Source organism: Capsaspora owczarzaki, assembly GCF_000151315.2.
Source record: "Capsaspora owczarzaki ATCC 30864 unplaced genomic scaffold supercont2.3, whole genome shotgun sequence".
Lineage (NCBI taxonomy): Eukaryota > Filasterea > Ministeriida > Capsasporidae > Capsaspora > Capsaspora owczarzaki.
In genome coordinates, this window is record NW_011887294.1 from 533009 (window position 1) to 558029 (window position 25021).

Genomic DNA, 25021 nt, shown 5'->3' on the forward strand with positions numbered 1-25021 from the left:
GACATGACCATAAAATCAGTTGGATGGACGTTAGAGCGTTTTCAATTTCCAACCATTCATACGAATTCAACAGCTTGGATAGCACCGAGACCGAATTAACAAGAAGTTTATTAACGAAAACAAAGGGGGTGCTGCTGCGTTATTCTGCGCGTTGGCTCTTGCGACGCTTGCGGTTGGCGAGACAGTCGGAGCAATACCACTTGCCCTTTGGCGTCTCGGTCAAGCCAACACAGCCGTAGTGGAACCATTCGATTCGGCACTGTGAAACCAAAAAGACCAAGTCAGGTGATGAAGCAGGCACTTCAAAGCAAAAGTTGGCGGCGAGGCACTTACGTAGGGGTCGTCGCAAGCAATCATTTGACCATGAGAAATCTGTCCCAGGAGTCGAGATGGCAAACGGAAGAGATGAGTTGATTACCGGCCGTCGGAATAGGAGGTCCCACATTGCCAAAAACAACTAAAACTGCAAAGTTCGAAAATGCGGGAGCCATTACCTGTCGACAGTGGCAGAAGCGCTCGTCGCTCACTTCCGCAGCAACTTCCACCGCAATGGGCGCGCTTGTCGCATCCGTCATCGTGCCAAGAGCGGCGCCCAGCTCGTCCAGAAGATCGAATTGCGGCACGACGGACATGGCTGCCTGCTGTTCTGCTTTCCGCTCGGCGTTGCTGCAATCAAGCGATCGAGCAATGACATGTACAATAGAAAGATGGCAGTGCATTGTTAGGGATGTTGGTTCCGATTTTTGGCATCTTTACACCAACCAAAAACCCCGGAAAAAAAAAACAAACAGAAAACCTACCTTTTTCGCGCTTTACGAGCAATCGAGTCGGGCGTGGGTGATGAGGCCATGGCCATGGCAGGTAGACCAGGAACGGCAAACATGACGGCGCCCGGAGAAGCTGCTCGGGATGCTACAACAGAGTTTGGTATTGCCAGCATCGTTGAGGACGAGGCGGCATTTCCATCGTTCACCATCATGTTCAGCATGGTGCTTGTCGAGTTGCTATCGAGAAGCAGCGATCCTGTGGAAGCCATCGTGATATGCAAAAATCGAATTTGACCCCCCCCCCCATAAAATATCAGTGAGTGACTCGCAACAGCTCAGAAGCGACCTGACCCATCGAGCAATGAGTTTGCCATTACGTTTTTCAAGCTCTGGCGTAATGCCAGGATAGTCTGCCTCGAGATCGTCTGCGAATTTCTTGAGCTCTGCGTCCAGGCGACGAATGTGTCGATCGACCATGTCGTACGTGTCGTTTGCAATGGTGAGCTTCTCTTGCGCGAGGCCGGCCAGCTGGGCGTACTCTTGCTTCAAAGCGACGACCTGCTCGTCCAGCAGCTCCTTGCGCGTGGTGCCCAGCCGCCCAGTCTGATAGAATGCGAGCTCGCGTCGCTTGACTGCCTCGTTCGACGCTGTTTTGGACCGAGATCGGGGGGGGGGGGGCAAGAGTGGCGAGTGAGTGGAGCGCACTCAATGTTCATATGTATCTTCAAGTGAAGACCCCATTTGTAGTCTCACATCTCCAAGTAACTTACTCTGGCACTTGGCATCAATGTCGCGTATCCGTTGAACATTGTGCTGAAAGTCGGAAGGCAGACCATCGATGGCTGCGACCACACAAAACGAATGCACACACAATGTTGAAACAGTCAGATCAAAGCAACGCCATCTCTGAGATACAAAGCGACAAAGCGGAAAACGTACTTTCAAGATAGTCCTCAAAGTACATTGCTTGGATTGTGCAGGAGAAATGGATCACAACAAAATTAAGACTGCGTCTGAGAAACCTAAAAAAGAAGAAGAAAAAACCAAAAACTGCTCTTTTCGACCCTTCCCGCCACCCCAGTGCCCTCCCCTTGTTCCAGTCAGCATAAATAAGTTTTCACTTTCACAAAACATCACCAGCGAGGACAGTCATGTTTTTTTTTTTCTCTTTCCAACAGCATCTTGGAGCAACGAAACGAGCATGAGCGAAAGCGCGGAAAATTCGCGTCCCAGCTACGGTGCTTCTTGTTACACCCGAGAGGGAGGAATAGGTAGATACAAAGTACATTGAGCACTGAGCTAGCAGATATGGGTTGGGGTGTACCACTTCTTGCTCCAGCTCGTGCGCGAATTCTCAGGAGCTCGGCGTGAATTGCGCGACGCTGCTGTTGAAAGTTTGATCTCGTCGTAAACGTTGCTATTCAGCACAAAGTTGAATTCGTCAAAATAAGTTCCGTGTGGTTTATTCACAGCACAGACAATCAGACAAGAAGAGGCAAGAGCCGAAACAAACGAACAGACGAGCAGACAAACAAGCAGATGTCACAATCAACTCATCTCATGATAGGCGGGAACGCGCTGCAAATGACGAGCAAGAGGCATGTCCAACACAAACTGCGCGACATCTTCAGGTACGCGAAGATCGGGCTGCGGGACGGGTGGGACGAGTCCAAGAAGCGCATCAATGTTGCTGACACCGAGCGCTTTGGCAACTGCTGCCTCGCTCCCTTCGTGTCGCCACAGCTTGAGTCGGCACAGCGAGGAAAGTCTCAAAGGCTGCGCTTGCTCGGCCATTTGCAGAATCTGCTTGAGAGTTTCCTGGTTGGTTGCTTCCACTCGGTCATGCAAGCGAGCCCACTCCTTTCCAAGTGCTCGGTCATAGGGATGCTTGACATCTGGCCAGCCACCACATGATGATGATGAGACGAAAGCGAGGCATTTCGAAGGAGAGAGTCCCCACGCAAGCAAGCATCCGACAACCAGGCGTCGAGTCGCCGCCACCGCAAATGGATGAGCGGAATTCCACCTAGTTCTGTCATCGAAAGCAGGCAAAGTACGAAAGCTCGCAAGCTCAAACTGGTAGAGCCAATTCGAAAAGTACGATGTCGGTCTGTCAATGAAGTTCTGCCGGCCAAGTTCAGGTAGCCACTCAAGCACAGGTGCCATATCCCACCCCGCCGCCTCCTTGAACCAATCGGCATAGTACCCAAAAGGAATACCGCAAACGACCCATTCAGCTTCCTCGGTCACGCCAAACTTGTCGTAAATCGACGGACCCGTGGGCCGTGGCGGATGCACGCAGTCGTAGGACGCAGGCTTGCGCTCGGGGTACAACCACTCCAAGACGAGCGTGACACAATTCCAGGCATTCGGTCTGCTGCGATTGACGTGGTTCTCCAGCCAGAAAGCCAGCAGTTTCTCGCGAAGACCGTGCATCTCCTGGTAGTGATGCCTTAAACAGTACCGAAGCATGTCAATGCTGGTCGAAGCACAGTGCTGAATGATATCTTTCGGTGGTCGTACACGCTCGACGAAAATCCAGTAGCGGAACAGCATGACCCACACAGCTGATGGGGTATAAAATTGGTCGCAGTACATGTCATTCCCCAACAACGCCGTGGACAGCGTGAGGGACCGACCAACCCGAATCGTCTCCAGCGCGTCAAACAGCTCCATAATGGAGCCAGTCATGAGCGGGCTCTCAATGTCATCCCAGTACCGAGTGTAGCGGCGCGAGTGCATCACCCAGCCAGTCTGTTCACCGCCAGTCCCGCTGGAGAATGACGCGAAATAGGGATCTGAGTCAGCCCAGTGGAGTTTCGCGTCCAGAGGCACACCAGTCGCAACCAAGTCCATCTGCAGTGTCGGGTCGCGCAGCAGGTCTCCATGAAACGTGAGACGGTCGATGTTGGACTGGTTGATTGAGCACGAGGTTGCTGTGGCTTCATCGACCATGAAAATGCGAGAAGCATTGCGCTCGGCACGCCGCAGGCAGCGACGTACAAATCGGGACTTGGTGTCGATGGCGACTCCTCGATGCGAGAAGCGCGCACGCTCGGCTGACTTGGATGCCACGAACGAAGGAAGCAGACGACGCCCAACTGCCCAGTTAAACTCGGGGCTCGCATCCAGTGGATTAAAGTCGGGCTCGCGGTTCACTGGGTGGTTTTGGATAAAGCCATCCAGGGGAAAGTCTGGGATGGATTGTCAAGCAGAGTGATGCGGCAAAGCGAAGGTGAGTCGTTTGCTATTTTTTGGTTGTCGCATTGCGTTGCTGTGTTCAGTCGGTTACCTTCAGATCCATCAAAAATGTCCCACCAAACAGACAGAGGGACTCGATTGGAATCGGCCGTCTCGACGCCGGAGCTGGAGCCCGAGCTGGACGATGCACGCGCGGTCGTCGCTTCTGAGATGGAGCACGATGCGCAAAGCACGCCTGCTTTGGCCGCTTCTGCGACTGCGAGCGCCCATGGCGTGGGAGCCTGCTCTGACTGTGATGAGGCAGCCTCGTGTGCAGCAGCAGCAGCAGCAGCAGCAGCAGAGCCCTGCTTCAACTGGGTCGGGACTGGTCGCTGGCACTTTAGCATGGAAATCACCCACTCCTCCGGGTCGAAGCCAGCCTCGCGGATGCTGTTCCAGAACGAGTCTGTCGCGGGATTGCGCTTGTGCAGAATGCCGACATAGCCGAATGGCCGCACCACATATGTATTGGGATTTGCATTGAGGGCTGGCGCGTACTCGCGGTACATTGGGTGGCGGCGGCAGTTGAGCTCGTCCAGCGTGTCGTCGTCGCTCTCCCGATCGTCAAAGTGCACAGCTGAGCCGTAGTCGCTGCCGTCATTGGCATCAACGACAACGGTGTCCGAATCGTAGCCATCAGAGTCGTTGGAACCGTCAGAATCGTCAGAGTCGTCGGACATTGGAAGCCGTAAAGAAAAGAACGAAGAAAAAAAAAAAAAAAAGAGGACTGCATTTTGTTTCCTTATGTGCTAGTATCAAAAGAGCCCTTTTGATGAGCATTATTCTTACTCTTTCTTTTTCCTCGACATGAGACTGTACTGCACGTTGTTGCTGTTGCTGGTGTTGAGCGCATCGCTTGCATTGGCGCAGTGGTGCCACGGCTCCCGCACACCCGTGTCCTGGTACCTGATCTTCAAGCCGTCGCCTGAGGCTGACTTTATGTACATTGACTCTGTCCTTCCAGAGCCAGTCGCGCTGACAGTGAGTGTCTTTGCTGTGTGATCAAAGCCGAGATGTTGTGGCCACGCTAATGAGCTGAGTCCGCGTGCATGCGCGGAAGCCGCATCGTTGCTCAGAAGGCGCGGACGGAGTTTGCACAGCTGCTGAGCGAGCAACACCAAGGTTGGTTCCATTGTGTGCACATGAACAGAATGGAACTGCGTCGTCTCACTTGCCTCACACAACTCTTTGCACGTCTTACAGCCACACTACGGACAACGCTAAGCCAGGCACGGATGAAGGAAGGTGTCATGGAGACTCGTGCGGCCGCCGAGGCAGCTCAGGCCAAGACTTCGCTGCTTGAAGGTGAGTGCGCGAGTTGTTCGATGGGTGGTGATGGTGCTTGTAACTGGTGTCGGTGGTGGTGGTGGTGGTGGTGGTGGGGCAAATAGAAGGAAAAAAGAGAGAGAGAGACGAGTGGGGTTGCTGTTTGACGCAACCTCTACTTGAGCGCACTTCTGCTTGCTGACGGCCACTGGTTGACTTGCTGCCTGGTATCACAGCCGAAACCCTGCTTCGAGCCCCATTTGCGCCCGAATCAGGTCTGCCGAACATTGCCTATCTCGGGCGAGGCTACGACGTCGTTCGCGGCAACCCTCAGAGCACTGGCACAGAGGTCGACCCTGGCATCCGCGCGTCCATCATGGTGTTGGAGCATGCAGAGCGCCGCATGACAGCCGACGGCAAGTTCTATGTTCCAGATAATGTGGATGTCATCATGGAGCCGGTCAACCGATTTGAGTCAAGTTCGAAGCTTGTTCGTTCCGAGCAAAGCTACAAGACCATGCTCGAGAGCGACCTGAAGATTCGTGCAAGTGCTTCATATGGTCCGTTCGCCAAGGGATCGTTCTCTGCCAGCGAGTCATACCAGCAGGTTCGCGACTCGATGCTCAAGCGTGAGAGCATGTTTTTGGACTCTCGTGCGGAAACAGTGTCATACCGTGCGCGGCTCGAGGACACATTGCCGCTCAAGCTCACGGCCGAGTTTCGCCACGCAGTGCAGCGTCTCACACCCCCCGCGTTGTTTAGTCAATGCTGCATCACAGTCAATCCGGACGCGGACCCTGATGTCCGTTGCTTCCCTGTTGAGTGCTCAGCGTACGACGATTTGTTGGAAACATTTGGCACGCACTACATGCATGAGGTGACGATGGGCGGCCGTGGCATGCAGCGATTTTCCATCGACATGAGCGAAGCAGCCACGTTGGACGAAACTGTCACGGGATCCACTGTTGCAACGGAAATCTCTGGCGGGTTTGGGGCATTCTCGGCATCGATTGGCTTTGACATGTCCATGAAATTGTCTCAGCAAGCGCGCTCCATGTCAATGTCCTCAACCTCAAAATCAACCGAGTGGTTTATCGGCGGTGAGCCAGGCCTCGGTCAATTCTCGGCCGACGATCTGTTGACCTCTCTCAAGGACTGGGCGCGTACTGTCGGAAGCAACCCGGTTCCCATTCGCATGCAAGTGGCGCCAATCATCGAGCTCCTGGACGCCCTTCTCTTTCCTGAAGACCCCCACATTGCCGACAAGCAGACGCTTCTTGCATCCTACCTTGCGAGCTACTGCGAGTCTGTGAGTGGAGCAAACTGCGGCGATGGCGGCGACCGTGACTTCACCGGCGATGAGACAGTTTTGCGCTATGGAGACTTTGTCACGCTGGACCAGCTCACCGGTGTCAGCGAAGGCTATCGGCTTCGCGCCACGACTGCGGCTGCCTCCGCGCCCTCGGCAATCTCGTCGCAGGTCAGCGCGCTTAGCAGCACAAGTCGATTCCTGGGTGTTCGTCTTGACTATTCGAACGCCACCCATGATTTTCCGATGCAAACCTATGAGGGCGATTCCATGTGTAAGTTTTCAAAAGTTTCCCCCGTTTGGTTGCATACTGCGTTGCCTCTGTCTCAACGCAAGTCTGTACCTGACACTCATTTTGATCTTGTTGTGCTGTTTGTCCTCTTTGTCTCGCTCTCTCCGTGCAATGCTCTGGCAGCCTTCCAAGTCGTCGCTCTGCGCATCGAGCGGTTCTGCTCGTGCATGTACGCGTCCAACGACTACAACTCGATTCGCTTCCAATCGCGTTTCCCGCCAATTCTCATCTCCCAGAAACCGTCGTACAAATTCAGCGTGGTCGGCAACGAAGGCTCTTGCCCATACTCGACGCTCCAGGTCGAGTCGCTCGTTTTGAACAAGGACCAATTTGAGGGATTCCCCGGTCTCGAAGCGCGGTGCCGTGCTCAGTGCACGCGGATGGCGACTTGCGTTCGCTACACGGTACCATGTTTCCCTCGCAGACCGAGAACATGTTTGCGTACAGCCGCGATCGGAGCGACAAGGTGTTTTACTACGCGTACGACGATGACTGGTGGCGCTGGTCCTGCGAGAATACCAAGCCTGGCGACTGGGCACGCGACCAAGCCAGTGCCAGCTTCCAGGTCGTCGAACGGTTTGCTTTCTCAACTAGGGAGAACCACTTTTTCAGGATTATCTCGCCACTCCTCCTCACCACTCTCGACAAGCAGCCAGTGTTCTACGGCGACGAGCTGCACCTTGTTTCGGTCGATGGCTCCATTACGCTCGGCGCCGGGAACAAGCTAGAATCTGTCGATCAAGGGTCGAATACCACCTTGCCGCCAATGCGCTTCAAGATCTACGGACGGAACTCGACCTTTGGCACGCCTGTGCGGCGCTCAGAACGTGTCATGTTGCAGACAATGCCGGACTCGCAAAACGAATACTTCAGGAAGTTGACTGGCAACCGTCGGTTCAACACGTACATTCCCATGTTTTTGCAACTGGCCACGTCCGCGCCGGTAGCCCCCTCCGGAGGCACTCAGTTGGATTACTCAATGCTTCGCATCATGAAACCGTTCCCATTGAGCGTTTCGCGGCTCTCGGCCTTCGAGTGGGTTTTGAACAAGGCGCCTAAACTGGACACTCCAGCTGCTGACAACGTCCTCTCCTTCATCAAGCAGCCCACAATGGCCGTCACGGTGCTCCAGCCCTTCTCTGCGTTGGAAATGACGAGCAACACCAATGGCACTGTGGTTTTGGCGGTTGTCTTTTCGGATCCAGTTGTTCGCACCTCCGTTCCGCCTCCGCAGTTTGTGGGTTTGGATTGGATTCGTCCCAAGCGCCTGTGGCCAAACAACTTTGCTGTTCGTCTGCAACCCACCGTGTCCTCGGTCGGCACCGTTACTGGAAATGGCACCGTTACTGGAAATGTCACAAACGTCGTGTATGAGGAAGCGCAGCTGCAGGTGCATTTGGTTGTCACTGTCACTTTCGGTCGGCAACTTGCCGTTGGCGACACAATCACAACCACCGCCGTTAACGTCGAAGGCGCGAATGAGCAGCCCATCTTCCAGCCCACACAAGCCGTGCAGCTCAACTTTGAGCCAGTGCTCCAGCTCGCTTTCGTTCAATGGAATGTCACGAATACCACAACTGTGCTTGCTCCGTTTGACACTTTGCGTGTCGCCACGGTTCGTGCCGACTTCAGCGAGCCGGTCTTTTCCGCGGCGTCTGGCGGATCTCTCGACGTTTCGTGCTTTGCTCTTTTGGGCTTCGACGTCGCCAGCTCGGGAGTGTTTGCTGCGAACGCCACCATCCTTGCCGTGACGCTTGTGCCAGGCTCCAATAGCACTGCCTATTTGCTCGATCTGTCCTATTTCCAGCTTGGTCCGTACGATTCGCCGCTTTCGGCACCGATGTACTACGTCTTCCCCACTGGCGCTGGCATTATCACACGCGGTACCGAACACCGTGCTGCAACCGCGGTTCGAGCTGATTTGCGCGTACCTGTGACTCTTCCTGTTCCGCCGGCCTGAGTGTTTGTCTCATGTGACCTGTATGGCAATGTTCTGACGTGTTTGTCGTTGAAATGCATGATTCTCCTCTGTCTGTGCTTTTTGGCGGTGTGAAGGTGTGGATTCACCGCTCGATTGCAAAGTAAAAAAACAACCCAAAAAACCCTCAAGCAAAAACCTTGAAACCACCAACTAGGAGTAACATGCGACTCAAAAGCAACAGGTGCTGAATGTGTTTGACTAAGAACGCCTCATAAAGTCAGCGGCGGGCGACGGCTTGAAGATCAGGTACCAGGACACGGGTGTGCGGGAGCCGTGGCACCACTGCGCCAATGCAAGCGATGCGCTCAACACCAGCAACAGCAACAACGTGCAGTACAGTCTCATCACGAGGAAACAGAAAGAGTTCGAATAGTATGCTAAAACAAAAGAGGAGTCCTTTTATAATAGCACATAAGGAAAGTGCAGTCCCTGTTCGAATCTCAGCTTTTTTTTTCCGCTTCCAATGTCCGACGACTCTGACGACTCTGACAGTTCCATCGACCTTTATGGCTTCGACTCGGACAGCAGTGCTAGGAACATCGTTACCGATGACGACAGCGACGACGACTCAGCTGTGGACTTTGACGATCGGGAGAGCGACGACGACACGCTGGACGAGCTCAACTATCGACGGCACCCAATGTACCGCGAGGATGCGCGATTCGGCTATGTCGGCATTCTTCACGAGCGCGATCCCGCGACAGACCCGTTGTGGAACAGCATCCGCGAGGCTGGCTTCGACCCGGAGGAGTGGGTGATTTCCATGCTAAAGTGCCAGCGACCAGTCCCGACCAAGCTGAAGCAGGGCTCTGCTGCTGCTGCTGCTGCACCCGAGTCTACTCCATCACAGTCAGAGCAGGCTCCCACGCCATGGGCGCTCGCAGTCGCAGAAGCCGCCAAAGCAGGCGTGCGGCCTGGCGCATCGTGCTCCATCTCAGAAGCCACGACCGCGCGTGCATCGTCCAGCTCGGGCTCCAGCTCCGGCGTCGAGACGGCCGATTCCAATCGAGCCCCTCTGTCTTTTTGGTGGGACATTTTTGATGGATCTCAAGGTAACCGACTGAACACAGCAACGCAATGCGACAACCAAAAAATAGCAAACGACTCACCTTCTCACTCTGCTTGACAATCCATCCCAGACTTTCCCCTGGATGGCTTTATCCAAAACCACCCAGTGAACCGCGAGCCCGACTTTAATCCACTGGATGCGAGCCCCGAGTTTAACTGGGCAGTTGGACGTCGCCTGCTTCCTTCGTTCGTGGCATCCAAGTCGGCCGAGCGTGCGCGCTTCTCGCATCGAGGAGTCGCCATCGACACCAAGTCCCGATTTGTACGTCGCTGCCTGCGGCGTGCCGAGCGCAATGCTTCTCGCATTTTCATGGTCGATGAAGCCACAGCAACCTCGTGCTCAATCAACCAGTCCAACATCGACCGTCTCACGTTTCATGGAGACCTGCTGCGCGACCCGACACTGCAGATGGACTTGGTTGCGACTGGTTTGCCTCTGAGCGCGAAACTCTACTGGGGTGACTCAGATACCTATTTCGCTTCATTCTCTAGCGGGACTGGCAGTGAACAGACTGGCTGGGTGATGCACTCGCGCCGCTACACTCGGTACTGGGATGACATTGAGAGCCCGCTCATGACTGGCTCCATTATGGAGCTGTTTGACGCGCTGGAGACGATTCGGGTTGGTCGGTCCCTCACGCTGTCCACGGCGTTGTTGGGGAATGACATGTACTGCGACCAATTTTATACCCCATCAGCTGTGTGGGTCATGCTGTTCCGCTACTGGATTTTCGTCGAGCGTGTACGACCACCGAAAGATATCATTCAGCACTGTGCTTCGACCAGCATTGACATGCTTCGGTACTGTTTAAGGCATCACTACCAGGAGATGCAAGATCTTCGCGAGAAACTGCTGGCTTTCTGGCTGGACAACCACGTCGATCGCCGCAGACCGAATGCGTGGAACTGTGTCACGCTCGTCTTGGAGTGGTTGTACCCCGAGCGCAAGCCTGCGTCCTACGACTGCGTGCATCCGCCACGGCCCACGGGTCCGACGGTTTACGACAAGTTTGGCGTGACCGAGCAGGCTGAAGAAGTCGTTTGCAGTGATCATTTTTGGTACTATGCTGATTGGTTCACGGGGGCGGCGGGGTGGGATATGGCACCTGTGCTTGAGTGGCTACCTGAACTTGGCCAGCAGAACTTCATTGACAACCCGACATCGTACTTTTCGAATTGGCTCTACCAGTTTGAGCTTGCAGGCTTTCGTACTTTGCCTGCTTTCGATGTCAAATCTTGGCGGAATTCCGCTCATCCATTTGCGGTGGCGGCGACTCAACGCCTGGTTGTCGGATGCTTGCTTGCGTGGGGACTCTCTCCTTCGAAATGCCTCGCTTTCGTCTCATCATCATCACGTGGTGGCTGGCCAAATGTCAAGCATCCCTATGACCGAGCACTTGGAAAGGAGTGGGCTCGCTTGCCTGACCGAGTGGAAGCAACCAACCAGGAAACTCTCAAGCAGATTCTGCAAATGGCCGAGCAAGCGCAGCCTTTGAGACTTTCCTCGCTGTGCCGACTCAAGCTGTGGCGGCACGAAGGGAGCGAGGCAGCAGTTGCCAAAGCACTCGGTGTCAGCAACATTGATGCGCTTCTTGGACTCGTCCCACCCGTCCCGCAGCCCGATCTGCGCGTACCTGAAGATGTTGCGCAGTTTGTGTTGGACATGCCTCTGGCTCGTCATTTGCAGCGCGTTCCCGCTTACCATGATAGGACTTAATTGTTGTCGTTGGTTGTCTGTTTGTTTTGTTTCTTGTCGTTTGGCTTTTGCCTCTGCTTGTTTGATTGTCTGTCCTTTGAGTAAAACCACACGGCACTTATTTTGACGAATTCAACTTTGTGCTGAATAGCAACGTTTACGACGAGATCCAACTTTCAACAGCAGCGTCGCGCCATTCACGCCGGAGCTCCTGAGAATTCGCGCGCGAGCTGGAGCAAGAAATGGTACACCCCAACCCATATCTGCTAGCTCAGTGCTCAATGTACTTTGTATCTACCTACTCCTCCCTCTCGGGTGTAACAAGAAGCACCGTAGCTGGGACTCGAATTTTCCGCTCTTTCGCTCATGCTCGTTTGGTTGCTCCAAGATGCTGTTGGAAAGAGAAAAAAAAAACATGACTGTCCTCGCTGGTGATGTTTTATGAAAGTGCAAACTTATTTATGCTGACTGGAACAAGGGGAGGGCACTGGGGTCGTGGGAAGGGTCGAAAAGGGCGCGCAAAAAGCAAGTTGAGCGGAACGGTGACAAGAAAAAGCAAGACTGCGCCCTTCGGATTAACTTGGATGGCAGTACACAAGCACTACGTGAGCGTGTGGGCCGCTGAAAATCAGATATGATGATGAAGAAGAAGAAGAACAACAACAACAACAGCAACATCGAAGTTCTCTTTTTTTTTTTTTTTTTTTTTTTTTTTTTTGCGGCAGTGCTCCTTTTTGTATTTCCTTCGTCTTCTTCATTTCAACTCATTCACTCATTTCAAAGAACACTCAACAACACGCACAACAAGTACGACTTTCCGAGTGTTTGTTTGTTTGCTTCAACGTTGCATGTTTCGGTGGAGCTTTTTGAAACTGGAGGGGGAAGGGTCGCTGTGTGGAAGGTTGACGGGTGGATAGATCAAAGACTCCTGACCTCTGACCTCTGACCTCTGAACACCCTGAACACCCTGAACACCTTGACCGCTGACAGGAAAAGAAAGCATGAGCGCTCATCACACTATTGTCAGTCTGCTGGACGATGATCCGCTGACCCGCGCAATGAAGCAGCAGCAGCAGCAGCAGTCAGCAAAGAAGGAGCGATCGAGCCTGACCGAAGCACAGCTCGCCCAGCCTCGTGCTCTGGCGGCGGCCATTGCGGGCTCTGAGCGCGCAGCAGCAGCAGCGGCAGCGGCAGCATCAGCATCAGCATCCGCATCATCGTCAGGTGCTCCCACGGACGCGCGCATGGCGATGGACATTGCCATTCGCAAGTCCGAAGAGTCCCTCACGCACCTCGTCAGCCGCGGAGACACGCTGCAGGGTATCTCGATCAAATACGGCATTTCTGTACGTGATATGGGTTGCTTTTGTAGTGTATCGTTGCATTTTGCAGTGCGCGTTTGGGGAGAAGCTGGAAACCTCTTTTGTGTGAGTGCTCACCGCTTTCTTGCATGACTCGTTCGTCGTTTTTGACGCAGATTGAAAACCTGAAGCGATCCAACAACCTGTGGAATCAGAACGCACTCATGATCAAGAAGAGCGTAGCCATTCCAATCAAGTTTTGCACGCCAGAGGCGTTGATCGAGCTCGGATGGCAGCCCGGAACCAGCCTTGCGGCTCTGGCCGCTGCTTCCACGAACGCTTCCGGCGCTTCGACCTCTGGGCAATCCAACGGATCCGTCTCTGCAAACCAACTCTTGCAAAAGTACGACTCGCAGCTCGCACAATCCAAGGCCTTTGTCTCGAAGCTGGACTCTGCATTCCCCGAGCCTCCTCCGTACGTCTGCAGTTGGCACTGTTGGTGGTGGTGTTGTTCGGGTTGTTGCTGTTGTTACTGTCTTTATGGCGTGCTGCATATCGTTGCAGTGTTGCCGATGACAGACGCAACCTCTTCGCCCTCATCACATTCTTACTCTGCATTCTCTTGGACAGGGCGCTTGCTGTTGCGCGGAGCACTGCAGTCCCGCGATCTGGCAGTGCGCCCACGACACCGCAGCCGCGAGAGCGACACTTCATTCTCCCCGAGAACACGGAACGGCCTGCGTCCTTTGACAAGGGCAAGCGAAAGCTGAACGAAAACGAGCACATTCTGGACGATGACTTGTTTTCTTTGTAATGTGTTTATTCCAGTGCCTCTGGAATGAGTTTGAACAACACGCTGTACAATTACCATCAAAACAAAACAAAACAAAAAAAGGACGAAAAATACAAAAAAAACTACAAAAATACTGCATCAAGTGAACAAACGTTTCCAATCATCTCCGAAGTTGGCGAGACAACAGCGAAGCTTCAAAGGTGGGAAGGGCCAAGTCGTGCCACTGGCGCTCTCGTTCTCGAAGGACTTCCAAGCCTGCAACGAACCATACGCGAACGAGTTAGAAAAAATCAGCTCTGGGACTTGCAAAACTTTGACCAACATGACTCTAAGCACTCTTACTTGTTTCTGGCATGTCGTCTGCATGCACTTCGTGCTGTGGTGGGACTCGGATTGCTGCGTGAGGGTTGCAAAAAGCAAAACAGAAAAATACAAAAGGGAACAAAAGCGATTGTAGAGCAACGAGTGAGTCTGTGATACGCCAGCCATTCCCATTACAACCTCAATACAATATGGATTATCGGAATAGAGACCGACGAGTAAAGATCAACTTGTGCAACTGTCTGAGCAGTGCACAGAAAACACCGTCGGAAGATCAGGGCAGGCGACCAGTCGCACCCTCGCCGCCGGGATCTCGTACGATTGCACTCAATAGTCTCGCTTGAAGAATGTGGTGTTTCGGGGGTGACTCGAACAGTGCGAGGACGACTTACGCTCGACAGGCAGCTTGTCATTGCGCCAAGCGGCATCGGCAACTCCGACAATCCGACGCGGCCTGTGCACGCTACTAAAGCGCGAGTCCTGCATCAGAAACAAGCAACCAAGTGTTAAGGAGGGGCGGGGGTTGGAGTGAGAGTGACGTGAGTGACGGGTCGGGTGGTCCAAGCAAGCATCAGCGATCGTCGCCGCTTTTACCATTGGGAATACAATAGAAAGCGGTGGGGAAAAAACTTGGACTGCTATGAATGAACAGCAGAGAATAGATGAAGATAGGATGTAGAGATGAAGTCTGTCGTTGGATGGAGAGGGAGAGACAGATCGTTTCGTTGCATTGGGTTTGTTGAGATTGAATCTCAGTTCTCGCTCAGACACTGAATCCCAAATTTCTCAATCTCATTTGATTACATTAGAATTCAGTCTTAGAAATTTTGTTTTCTTTTACCATGGCTGACGATGCGGCGTTTTTCGACGCCATGATCAACCTCATCCCAGCCAAGCACTATCTCGAGCCAGACGAGCGCGAGAAGCAGAGCCGCTGGGAGCGCTCGCAGCAGCGCAAGAAGACCCCTGCTGCGTATGTTTCGTTTTGGCTCGTTGGACCTTCTGACTCTGGTTCATAGTGCAACGACGAGTTACGAGTCAGGCTGGGCGGTACGGGGGAGAGGGAGAGAGAGAGATGAGAAGCTAGGGCCTTACTTGCCCCCCACCTTCGACCGGGTTGACTTTCCGCCAATGCCACACAAAGCAATGGCAGCATCAGCATACCTCTTGGAGGGTAGGGGTTGGCGGAACAGGGCCCCTGGGTCTTGGCCTGTTGAATGGCCCTTTGTCGTGGTCGACCATGCGTTGCTCTCCACATGGCCCTTTTTTTTTTTTTTTCTTTTTTTTTTTTTGTTTGCTTCGGCTTCATTCCCTCCACTCATCTCATCGCTTCTCATCTCATCACTCGACTCGTCGCTCGTCTCTCACGCTGTATGACGCACGAAGCAAGTTGAAAATGGGGGGGGGGAATCGCAAGACTCGTGAAAAGCTCGTCTCCATCACCACACCACTACGACGGCCACTTGCTACCGACATTCATGCTTGCGATCGGAGACAACAAAAGCTCACACTGCATGACATGTTGGTTGTTGGTTGTCAATGTGCCGACAATAAAACAACACAGAGTCAAGGAGTTGGCAGCCGCCAAGCAGGCTGGCAAGCGCGCTCGCCTCGATCCGACAGCAGACGCTGCACTCCCAGTCACCGTCCAGCAAGTCAAGAAGCAGGAGGCAGAGCGCACTCGTATTGCTACGATTGGAGGGCAAAAGCCACCACAACCCCAGTCCAAACCTGCTGTTGCTGCTGCTGCCGCTGCTGCTGCTGCCGCCGCTGCCAGGCCTGGTCAACCCAAGGGGAAGCAGCAACCTCAGGCTACAACTGCTGGCCGTGTCGCTCAAAAGCGCACACACGATTCAGATGAGGAAGAAGACAGCGATGATAATGATGATGACAATGTTAGTGACGACGAGAACCGATCGCAGGATTTGCTGATTGCCTCCCAGCGCGCCTTGTCAAACGGAAAGCACCAATCTGCACACCCCAGCAGCGGTGCAAACGGTAGCAACGACAATGACGATGACGATGATGACGATTCTGACTCGGACGACGACGAGCCTGCTCCTCGACCCACTCTTGCTAAGCAACAAGCGCAACAAAAGCAGCAGCAACAACATCAGCAGCAACAACAACAGCAACAACAGCAAAAGCGCACTCAATCCGTGACAAAACCGGTGGCCCAACAACGATCGTCACAACCAGCAGCACAGCACGCCGACAAGCCAACAGCTCAGACAGACAAGCCAGTAGTAGCATCAGCTGCAGAAGCACTGGCGGCCGCATCCAGCTCGGCCCCTGCCTCTGCAACCGCTGGCGAAAGCCCTTCGATTTCCGTTCTTCGCCAACGCCTGCACGAGCGCCTTGGATCCATTCGCTCCAAGCGAAAGGCGGACGAGACGCACGAGAATGCCAAAAAGCGCGCACGCCTCGAAAAAGAGAAAGCTGCCGCTGGCGAGAACAAGAAGGCTGCTGCTCCTGCTGCTGCCAAGGTGGCCGCTGCAGCTGCTGCGGGAGCTGGAGCTGCCGCTGGCGCCTCGAACGGCGCAGCCAACGCTCGTCCGACCACCGCCGACGGCTCGGTCGTGTTTAGCAAGTTTGATTTCAGCTCGCTCGAGCAGGAAAAGAAGCGAAAGTCCAAGGTGATTGGTGGCACCATCATCAATCCGCATGGCAAGGACTACAAGAAGCTGATTGAACGCGCCGAGCAACACAAAAAGCAAGTGGACGAGCTCAAGTCCACCGACGCCACAAAAGCCGCCGAAATTGAGCAGAAGGAAGCCTGGCAAAAGGCCATGGCCAAGGCCGAAGGCACCAAGGTCAAGGACGATCTCAAGATGATGAAGCGGTCGCTCAAGCAGAAGGAAAAGCAAAAACTCAAGTCCTCGGTCGAATGGAAGGAGCGCGAGCGTGGTGTCAAGGCCTCCCAGGCCAAGCGCCAAGAACAACGCAACCGCAATCTCGCCGAGCGACATGAACACAAGAAGTTTGGCAACAAGGGCAAGGGCGGAAAGGGCTCCAAGTCTCCCGGCAAAGGTGGCAAGCCCTCCAACGGCAAGCCCAAGAAGCGACCAGGGTTTGAGGGCAAGTGAAGCACCGCTGTGATTCCCGCAGGTGTGTGCTCTTCTTGAGTAGCATGGATTTTGTTGACGACTTCTGTTGGCCCCCCCTTTTTTTTTTTTCGTTTCTCTCTTTTTCTCTCTGTGTGTTTCTGGTTTTGTGGATTTCAACATGGCTTGTGTGTTATTCATTGGTTAAAAATGCATTTGTTTTTTTCATTGAAGCTGAACTTGTACATTCAATCGGTCCTGTCTGGATGAAGGCTCATTGAAGCGGAGGGGGGAGTTGTTGTTGACGAAAGCTAACACGCTTTTGGTACTTGCAAGGGAAAAGTACGAAACGCCTTGTAGACAATAGCATTCACCTTGCTCATCTGGAAGAATCAAATCAAAACGTAATTGGGTAGCGTCAAGGAAAAACAAAAGCAAAAAACGGGAGGAAAAAAAAAAAGGGAAAAAAAAAGGGGAAAAAAAACTCAGCAAAAGAAAACGCATGTAGGAGGAGGGATTCGAACCCCCGAACTGCAAGAGAATCGAACTTGAGTCGATCGGATTTAACCACTTTCCTACTCCTACTTGAAGACACTGGTTGGGCAATATTGTAGTTGATGTATGCCTGGCCTACCGAACTTTGAGGTCAAATTGCAATTTGAAGCAAATGCAAGGACCCCCCCCCTTTCCCATTTTCGTATTTGATGGCTTCACGACCATTTACTACCATTCCTATGTCTGATTTCTGATCTCTGCGCGTTCGATTTTTCTGAGAATCCATTGCTTTTTTTGTCTGCCTTAAAATTTTGTTGTGTCCAGAATCTGCTCCATGGCTGCTCCGGTTGCAGCTGCGACGCCGCTTGGGCAGCAGTCTGCAGGTGCACCACCGGTGTCGAGCGCTGAGCAGGCTGCCCCAACGGCAACGGCGAGCTGGTTTCAGCGGGAGCAGACGTTGAAGCGGACGCTGCTGCAGATGATCGTCCAGGACGAGCTCAACGCCCTGCTCGCCAACCCAGCCGCCTTCCTTGCTGCTGCGACGGCAACAGACGCAGCCAGGCAGCCGGTCAGTGCTGGGACTGCCGCCGGGACTGCCGCCGGAACGCTCGATGCTCAGTTCTTTGGCCTGGCGAACCAGTCAGCGTCACCAGCTGCTCCTCATCCTCCGAATCCAAGCAAACCCATTCCGCACAGCATCCTGGCTGTAGCTCGCCGTAAACTCCTCGCAATACCGCACTTGTCCAAGCACAGCACCGAGTTTGCCGAGGCGTTTGATGCATTCGTTCTTGCACTGCCGCAATTCATCGCACGCCACGACAGCGCCACGTCCAAGAGCCTATCCAAGCGCATTGTCAACTGGGTTGTGGGCAACATTGCATTTTCACTGCCGACAACTGGCGAGCGAGACCATCGGCTGCGCACCCTGGACGAAAACCCGAATGCCTTTGTACCAACCGTCTCCATTCCCAACCCAGCTGCCGAGATCATCAATACCATGTCCGATCTGAATACTTACCCGACCGTCATGACCAGTAGTACAGGAGGTGCGCGAAATCTCAGTTCGGAGTTGGAGGGGGAAGCCTGTTTTTTGCTTCAATGTATTTGTTGGTTTGGTTTGTTTTTGTTTTGTTCTTTTTGGGCTCCGCTCGCCGCTTCGTGCAAAGAACGCCCTTGTACCTCTTTCTTGTTGTTTTTTTTTTTTTTTTTTTTTTTTTTTTGTGCAGATTTACCACTTGGACCAGACCACGCCTTCGACATGCCACTTGAACACTCACAATCTGCGTCTCCGGGACCCGGATTGCCGTTCCCTGCCCCTGCCATTCGTGAAGAACTCGCGAATGCGGCCACCTTTGCCCAGCATGAGGAGGAGGCAGACTTGTCCGAGGACTGCAGTGCGGAACTGCAGCTCGACGCCTCGTCAGTCAATGCACTTGCAGACCAGCTGCAGGCATCGGCAGTGTTGCGTACCCAATTCCTGGAAATGTTCAACACGCTGCTTCTGGCTTCAGACCGCAAGTCCGGCGGGAGCAATGCTGAGCTCACGGGCTTGTTGGATTTGCTTGTAGCGTCGCATTCGATTCAAGATCTCCCTCCCGCGTTGCGAGTGTTCTTCGACGCACAGCGCGATCAGCTGGTTGCGCGTCTGATGCGACTGACAAAGAAGCAAAAGCGACACATGCGCATCCAGCACCATCTCATGCCTCGTCGCGCCTTGCTCGCCGTCTTTTCGGTGGCCTCAGCCTCCACCTTGTTTTCCACGCTCAAAACTATTCTGCTCACCAAAACAATGGGCATGAATTTGCTACAGCGAAGCGTTGCGAGTGCTGTTGACCTTGCCGAGTGCAACGAGGCGGTGCGAGTTGCTGCGCGGCAAGTCGATACGCTCATTGCAGAAAAGGTGCGGTCGTTCGTTCGCTTCCGCATGCCGATTGGCCCTCTCCCCTATGACTTTGGCTGCATGCAAAGCTTTTTGCAAGACCCGACGCTGCAGCCTGTCCTGTCCAAAAGCTTGATTGACAAGTACATGTCCGACCAGCGTTGCTTTTTCGCGTACAAGCTGCTTTGTGCCGAGATGCAACGCTCAGACCGACAAGCTTACATTGACATGCTTGGCGAGGATTCGTTCGGCAACTTGGTCGAGCATCTGCTTCGCTTCATGCAAGAGATTGTGGGTGCAGTGCTCAACGACAGCTTTTCATCCTTGCTCTCTGCTGCGTTCGATTCGTGGGCAGAGCTTGTCACCATTTCACAGATGAAAGGTGAGGAGTAACTTGTGTGTGTGTGTGTGTGTCGTGACGAGATATTGTGGCCCCGCTCAACACTAACAACTCGATTGCTCTGGTTGACGAAAACTCACAGGTCTCCAACCGAACGAATTGGCCCAAAAGTACCATGTTGCGATGCACCGCTTGCATGACGGCTTCTTTCAAGCGCTCCATCGTGCCGTAGTCTTTGATCGAGGCGTCGTCAGCGATCTACTCACATTCCTGTTTGATTCGTGGGGTAGCATCGGGGAGGCGCTTGATGTGTTTGCGCTCGCTTCGAGCAAGTTGAGTGAGCCCGACTATGCCGCGCTATGGCGGGAGGTGGATTTTATTGCCGACTTCCGTGATAAAGGAAAGCACGCTGCCAAAGCTGCGGCAAAAGTCGCGGCCGCAGCAGGACTGCCAACCGGGGCAATACCACACTCGACGCTATCGCACGCGTTTTCCAACGAGACCTGTCAAGTCAGCGTCATTCCGCTACTCCTCGGTGATTTCCGGGTGGCAGTTCTGACACGCCTTGGCCAGTCCATCGAATCCAACAGCATCAACCATCCCAACAGCAGCAACGCCAGCACGAGCACGAGTGCGCACTCCCCCGCTCCGCCATCCCCGAAAATTATTACCCAGCAGCCAGGCAGGCCGGCCTTCCTGTCAACCAGCTCGTCCTCCTCCCTCTTGCTTGAGCCATCGGCAGAGCCTGTGCACGAAGGAGGAGCGCTGACGTATGTGGAAGTGGCGTACCAGGGCGATTCCGTTGATTTAATGCACCAGCGCGGGTTTCGCCGGCTGGAGGTTGACATCAACCGCGACGCCACTCTCGGGATTACTATTCATATTTGGTTCAAGACCACACCTTTCTCCGCCCGCAAAGGCCATCCGTTGCTCAGGGTTCGGCCAATTACCGCCCTCGCCGTGTCAACATCCGACGCGGAGGCGGCGCGACTGCATGCGCGCGGTTTTATCCTGATCAAACGCGCTTTGAACAAGAGCATTGTTTCGAAGCGAAACGTCTTTCTGTGGTACTTGCGCGGGGAGGCTGGCGCTGCACCCATCGTCGATCTCGCAGTCTCGCGAGGCAAGGACATGGATTTCTCCAACCAAGGCTTCTCGCGGCTGCCCACCGATTTGAACACTTCGAGTTCTGGCAAGAGTATCTTCTTGTGGACGCGCCATGGAGTGCCTCCAGCGGTTGACCAGTGACGCTGTGACAATACATTGTATTTTGATTCGCATAATGTGGTTTGGCATCGATTCGAGACGGCGGTCACCCAGTAGCTTCTATTCATCTATTTTTTTTATTAAAAAAAAAACACTCGAGCGTTGATGCGATGAAAACCCTAGCAAAAAAACCAAAAAAGGAAAACTCGCCAATACTACTGAATGTTTCTGAAACAAACTAGCCTACTGCAAACTAGCCTACTGTTGTTTACGCCGTCAACTACAAACCAACAAGCCAGACACGTTTCAACACAGACAACTTAAAAACCAACACTTAAAACTAGCCAGATTTGTTTGGTTATGAGGAGATGGGTGCAACTGCTAGTGAAGGCGGACGGTCAAAAACTGGCAGATCGTTCGCTTCGCCGGCAGGTCGAATCAGCGTGTCTTCTTCTCGCGCAGGTTCGTTGGGCGCATCAGCAAGGTCAGCCGGATTGATGTTGTGGCTCTTGTCACGCTCTTCTTCGGCACGAAGTGCAGCAGCCTGCGCCCAAAGCTGATCAGACAAGGACAGCATGCACTGTCGGAAGCGGATTTCGGCCACTCTCACAGCAAGGGGATCCAGCGCAGAGGGACCGAGCATGTAGGTGGGGTGCGGCGGCAAATGTCGCCGTTGAAGCACCAACTGGTCCACTTGAAAGGCTTGGATCGGCTCGCTGGGTACTGGGCGCGGCCCTGCCGATGCAATTTTGAGCAACGCGGCGGCGCCGTCAAATTCTGCACTGTCCGCAGGGGTAGGAAGCAGGTGAGGTTGCGGAGTGCGGGCAAGCTGTGCAGCAGCCGAAGCTCTGGAAGCAGCAGCGGCGTGGCGGCCTCGAGGCTTTGGTGCTCGACTTTCGTCGTCCTCAGCACGCGCGCCATTGGCCCCACGAGGACCCACAACCACGCCGCTCTTGGCCAGACGGCCGAGCACAGAATCGTCCGTCTGCTCACGCGGCGGCCCATCCTCAAAGTCAGAGTCATCTCGCTCGCGACGACGCGCACGCTGCCGCTTGGCACCCGAATTGCCCTCGTTGCCAGGTTGCCCCTTGGCGCTCGCTGGCTCGGATGCAGCGGCGCGAGACCGTGGTCCCGACGAAGGGCCGCCGTCGTCGCGTTCGGCTTCTCGCTTGTCAATGACCATGGCGGACGCTTGGTTGCCAGCTTCGGCCGAGCCGTTGTTGTCAGGCGTGTCGGCACCCATCAGGCTTTGAAGCTCGGTGGGTCGAGCACCGCGCCGACCAGCAGAGCGACCAGCATCCTCAGTCCCGCTGGCGTTGACACTACGGCGGCGAAGCGAAGCGGGCACGTCCCAGGTTTGGTCACCACGGCCGCGCAAGCGATGAGATCCTGCCTCGGCATCGCTGCCAGCGTTCCGACCTTCATCGCCGTCCTCCTCTTCATCGTTGCCCGCTTTGGAAGGCTCTGGGAACTGTCGAGTGGTGGTGCGAGCTCGGGTGCTTCTTCGGCGAGAAGCAGCGTCGCCATCCTCAGAGCTCCCTGGATTCGCGCTGTCGTCCGCAGGCGCACCGTCAAACAAAGCACCGGTGAGAGTAGTAGTAGTAGTGGTGGTGGTGGTGGTGCTGGTGGTGCTGGTGGTGGTGCTGGTGGTGGTGGGGTCGTCATCAGCCGCAGCTGGACCATCCTCGCCATTGGCAGACGCAGCAGCGGCTCGTTCGAGCTCTTTTCGCTTTTTGGCGGCCTCTCTGTGCACCCTTGCCCACTGTCGCTTGTACTCTTTCGACTCCTCGCGCTTTTGCATTGTCAGCCTGCGTTTGTCAGCGCTACTCAGCTGGCCTGTGCCCGGAGAAGCGACCGAAGCACTCTCGTTGTTCGAATCAGCAGAGGTGGCCAAGGCTGATCCATGTTCGGAAGGAGATGCTGCAAGCGCAGGGGGAAGTGTGAGCACAGGATTGCTGGCGAACGGACTCTTGGCGCTGTGACTAGTGCCATTCACACTACTGCTCGCGCTGCTACTGCTCCGAGGACCGCCAGACATAATCATGGCGCTGTCGAGAGGGAAGATACCGAGCTCAAAGGCGCTGCTGCTTCGATCCACAGGATCGTTGGATGAATCTTCAGGTGCCTCCGCCGACGTGTCGAGCAAAAACGAGTTGGGATCTTCTTGCGACGACAAATCCAGAAGGCGGGGCGGCACTTGCAAGCCACCGTCAAGTCTCGTGTCCATCGCAACAACGACTGGAGGGGTGGTCGAACCAGTCACAGTCACTTGACTGGGAGCGGCTGACACCTCGTTGTCATTCGCGATTTCGTGTGCGTTGACAGTTGTTGTGGCATCGTGCTCGGTCGCTGCTGCACCCGCACGAGCACTGCGCGGGCGCGAGCGGGTGGCGGGATTGGCGGCTGAAATGGGTTGTGTCGCAGCTTTGAAGGCCTTTGCTGCTTCGCCACTGTCGTTGAGACTTGCAGCCTCGGTCGGTTTGAGAATCCGTCCAGAACGTGAGCGAGGGGCTTCGGTGGATGTTGCGGGCATCGAGACTGCGGAACCGGCGCCTGCAGCGACATCGGCTGGCAAGGAAGATGTGGGCGCAGGGGCTTGAGCGAGCGTGGAAGTGGCGGGTGAAGGTTCCTCGCCTTCGGCAACAGATTCCTTCTCTTGAGACTTTGAACTTTTGGCTGCAGTTCGGCGACGCGAGCCTCCAGCAGGTGCACTCGGAGCCTTTGAGCCCTCGACCGCATCGGAATCGCTCTCCGCACCGTCTGCGTTATCATAGTGCTTCTTTTTAACCACGCGCCCGGATCGCGTGACAGCTGCTGCTGGGGGCGCGCTCGTACTGCTTGCGGTGGAACTGGTAGCAATGGACGACAAGAGGTCGTGTTCGGCTTGCGGTTCCGATTCCTGGCTCTGGTTGCCGCCAATTTGCTGTTGTTTGTCTTTGTGATTGAGGAGGATGAGGCCGGCTTTGGAAGATGATGCGTCGGAGGGCGGCGAGTGCGCAGGTTGAGGCGTGGTGGTGGCTGCTGTGCTGCTGGTGGCGGGCTCGCCCGTATGGGTTGCTGCGTCATCCTCTGAGAGCCGAACCTTGCTTGGTGGAGGTGGTGATGCGCTTGATGGCGGCTCTTCGGCTGCTCGCTTGCGCGGTGGGCTGGATGAGAGGGAAGGCGGCTGGTCGGCCAACGGCTCAGGCCTGGCTTGCCCACCGTGGGTCCCGGCAGCAGCAGGCTCGACCGCCATCGGCTCGGAATTGGTCAGTTTTACGGACGACAGTGTGGCAGACGAGGCCGCTTGGCGATCAACGGACGCAGGCGACGCGTTTTCGTGGTCGACCTGGCCTCGAGAAAAGCTCGATGCGGGCTCTGGCGCAGGGATGCTCGTCACCATGGCATGGCTCATCGCCGAATGCACGAGCTGTGTGTGGCCTTGCTTGCTTGTGACTTGTGGCGTGTCCTGGCCTGCCATCGGCTTGTGCTCTGCGTCGCCCGTGCTCGCCAGGCCCAGGACTGAAAAATCTGGCTGGCCGTGCAGCGACTCGAGCTTGAACAGCTCGCGTGCAGCTGCGTGTGGGTCCATCTGACTGCCTCCGCTCGTGCCGTGTGTGCCGTCACCAGGTCCATGCGGCGCAGTTGCAGGCGGGGCGATAGTCAGGCTGGGGTCTCCAAGCACGCCGTGCTGCAGATTCGCTGGAAAAGGCTGGTGTGCGTTCGCGCCAACGGGCAACCCGTCCTGCGCTTGAGTGTCACTGGCTATCTGCCGCCTTGGGGCCTCGTCGACGTCCATTGGTATGGCTGCGTCGCTGGGCAAAACGGCGGTCTTGATCGGTTCCATACAAGCTCGGCAGAGAGAAAAAAAAAAAAAAAAAAAGCAAAACGTCGAGCAGTGGCAAAAAAAAAACAAAAGAGAGAGAAAAAGAAAAAGAAAAAGAAAAAGAGTGATTGGAAGAAAAAGGGAGCAGGTTTAGTGAAAGAGGCGTAATGAACGTGGGTTTTTAAGTCGTCGTTGGTTACTAAAGTCCAATAGTATTT

General features: G+C 54.7%; 9 protein-coding genes and 1 non-coding gene across 10 annotated transcripts; 5 read left to right on the plus strand and 5 right to left on the minus strand.

Moving 5' to 3' along the window:
- Positions 1-88: 88 nt before the first annotated feature.
- On the minus strand, positions 89-1762 carry CAOG_02166 (hypothetical protein). Its single transcript, XM_004348866.2, has 7 exons — positions 1707-1762; positions 1538-1609; positions 1145-1414; positions 801-1023; positions 495-666; positions 334-372; positions 89-259 (listed from the first exon to the last, which is right to left on the minus strand). Exons 1-7 carry the CDS (start codon positions 1729-1731, stop codon positions 140-142), a joined length of 921 nt encoding a protein of 306 aa, XP_004348916.1. The 5' UTR covers positions 1732-1762; the 3' UTR covers positions 89-139.
- A 553-nt stretch (positions 1763-2315) lies between these two features.
- CAOG_08586 (hypothetical protein) lies at positions 2316-4687 on the minus strand (the record flags this gene model as incomplete). Its single annotated transcript, XM_011271884.1, has 3 exons — positions 2316-2662; positions 2825-3961; positions 4060-4687. The coding sequence occupies 3 exons, from the start codon at positions 4685-4687 to the stop codon at positions 2316-2318; spliced, it is 2112 nt and encodes a 703-aa protein (XP_011270186.1).
- Positions 4688-4810: 123 nt separating this feature from the next.
- On the plus strand, positions 4811-8834 carry CAOG_02167 (hypothetical protein; the record flags this gene model as incomplete). The annotated part of the gene is made up of 6 exons (XM_004348867.2): positions 4811-4988; positions 5048-5129; positions 5211-5312; positions 5510-6856; positions 6998-7173; positions 7299-8834. The coding sequence occupies exons 1-6, from the start codon at positions 4815-4817 to the stop codon at positions 8832-8834; spliced, it is 3417 nt and encodes a 1138-aa protein (XP_004348917.1). The 5' UTR covers positions 4811-4814.
- Positions 8835-9318: 484 nt separating this feature from the next.
- Positions 9319-11640, plus strand: CAOG_08587 (hypothetical protein; the record flags this gene model as incomplete). Its single annotated transcript, XM_011271885.1, has 2 exons — positions 9319-9907; positions 9995-11640. The coding sequence occupies 2 exons, from the start codon at positions 9319-9321 to the stop codon at positions 11638-11640; spliced, it is 2235 nt and encodes a 744-aa protein (XP_011270187.1).
- Positions 11641-12356: 716 nt separating this feature from the next.
- CAOG_02168 (hypothetical protein) lies at positions 12357-13847 on the plus strand. Its single transcript, XM_004348868.2, has 4 exons — positions 12357-12426; positions 12610-12965; positions 13097-13395; positions 13551-13847. Exons 2-4 carry the CDS (start codon positions 12621-12623, stop codon positions 13732-13734), a joined length of 828 nt encoding a protein of 275 aa, XP_004348918.1. The 5' UTR covers positions 12357-12426; positions 12610-12620; the 3' UTR covers positions 13735-13847.
- A 26-nt stretch (positions 13848-13873) lies between these two features.
- CAOG_08588 (hypothetical protein) lies at positions 13874-14520 on the minus strand (the record flags this gene model as incomplete). The annotated part of the gene is made up of 3 exons (XM_011271886.1): positions 13874-13968; positions 14056-14109; positions 14427-14520. 3 exons carry the CDS (start codon positions 14518-14520, stop codon positions 13874-13876), a joined length of 243 nt encoding a protein of 80 aa, XP_011270188.1.
- Positions 14521-14858: 338 nt separating this feature from the next.
- Positions 14859-17300, plus strand: CAOG_02169 (hypothetical protein). Its single transcript, XM_004348869.2, has 2 exons — positions 14859-15007; positions 15599-17300. Exons 1-2 carry the CDS (start codon positions 14877-14879, stop codon positions 17118-17120), a joined length of 1653 nt encoding a protein of 550 aa, XP_004348919.2. The 5' UTR covers positions 14859-14876; the 3' UTR covers positions 17121-17300.
- A 281-nt stretch (positions 17301-17581) lies between these two features.
- Positions 17582-17663, minus strand: CAOG_09386. Its single transcript has one exon. It is a non-coding gene; the product is annotated as a tRNA-Leu (tRNA).
- Positions 17664-17873: 210 nt separating this feature from the next.
- On the plus strand, positions 17874-21167 carry CAOG_02170 (hypothetical protein). The gene is made up of 3 exons (XM_004348870.2): positions 17874-18619; positions 18800-19834; positions 19935-21167. The coding sequence occupies exons 1-3, from the start codon at positions 17908-17910 to the stop codon at positions 21038-21040; spliced, it is 2853 nt and encodes a 950-aa protein (XP_004348920.1). The 5' UTR covers positions 17874-17907; the 3' UTR covers positions 21041-21167.
- Positions 21121-24859, minus strand: CAOG_02171 (hypothetical protein). Its single transcript, XM_004348871.2, has one exon. It carries the CDS (start codon positions 24822-24824, stop codon positions 21357-21359), a length of 3468 nt encoding a protein of 1155 aa, XP_004348921.1. The 5' UTR covers positions 24825-24859; the 3' UTR covers positions 21121-21356.
- Between the last annotated feature and the right edge of the window lie 162 nt (positions 24860-25021).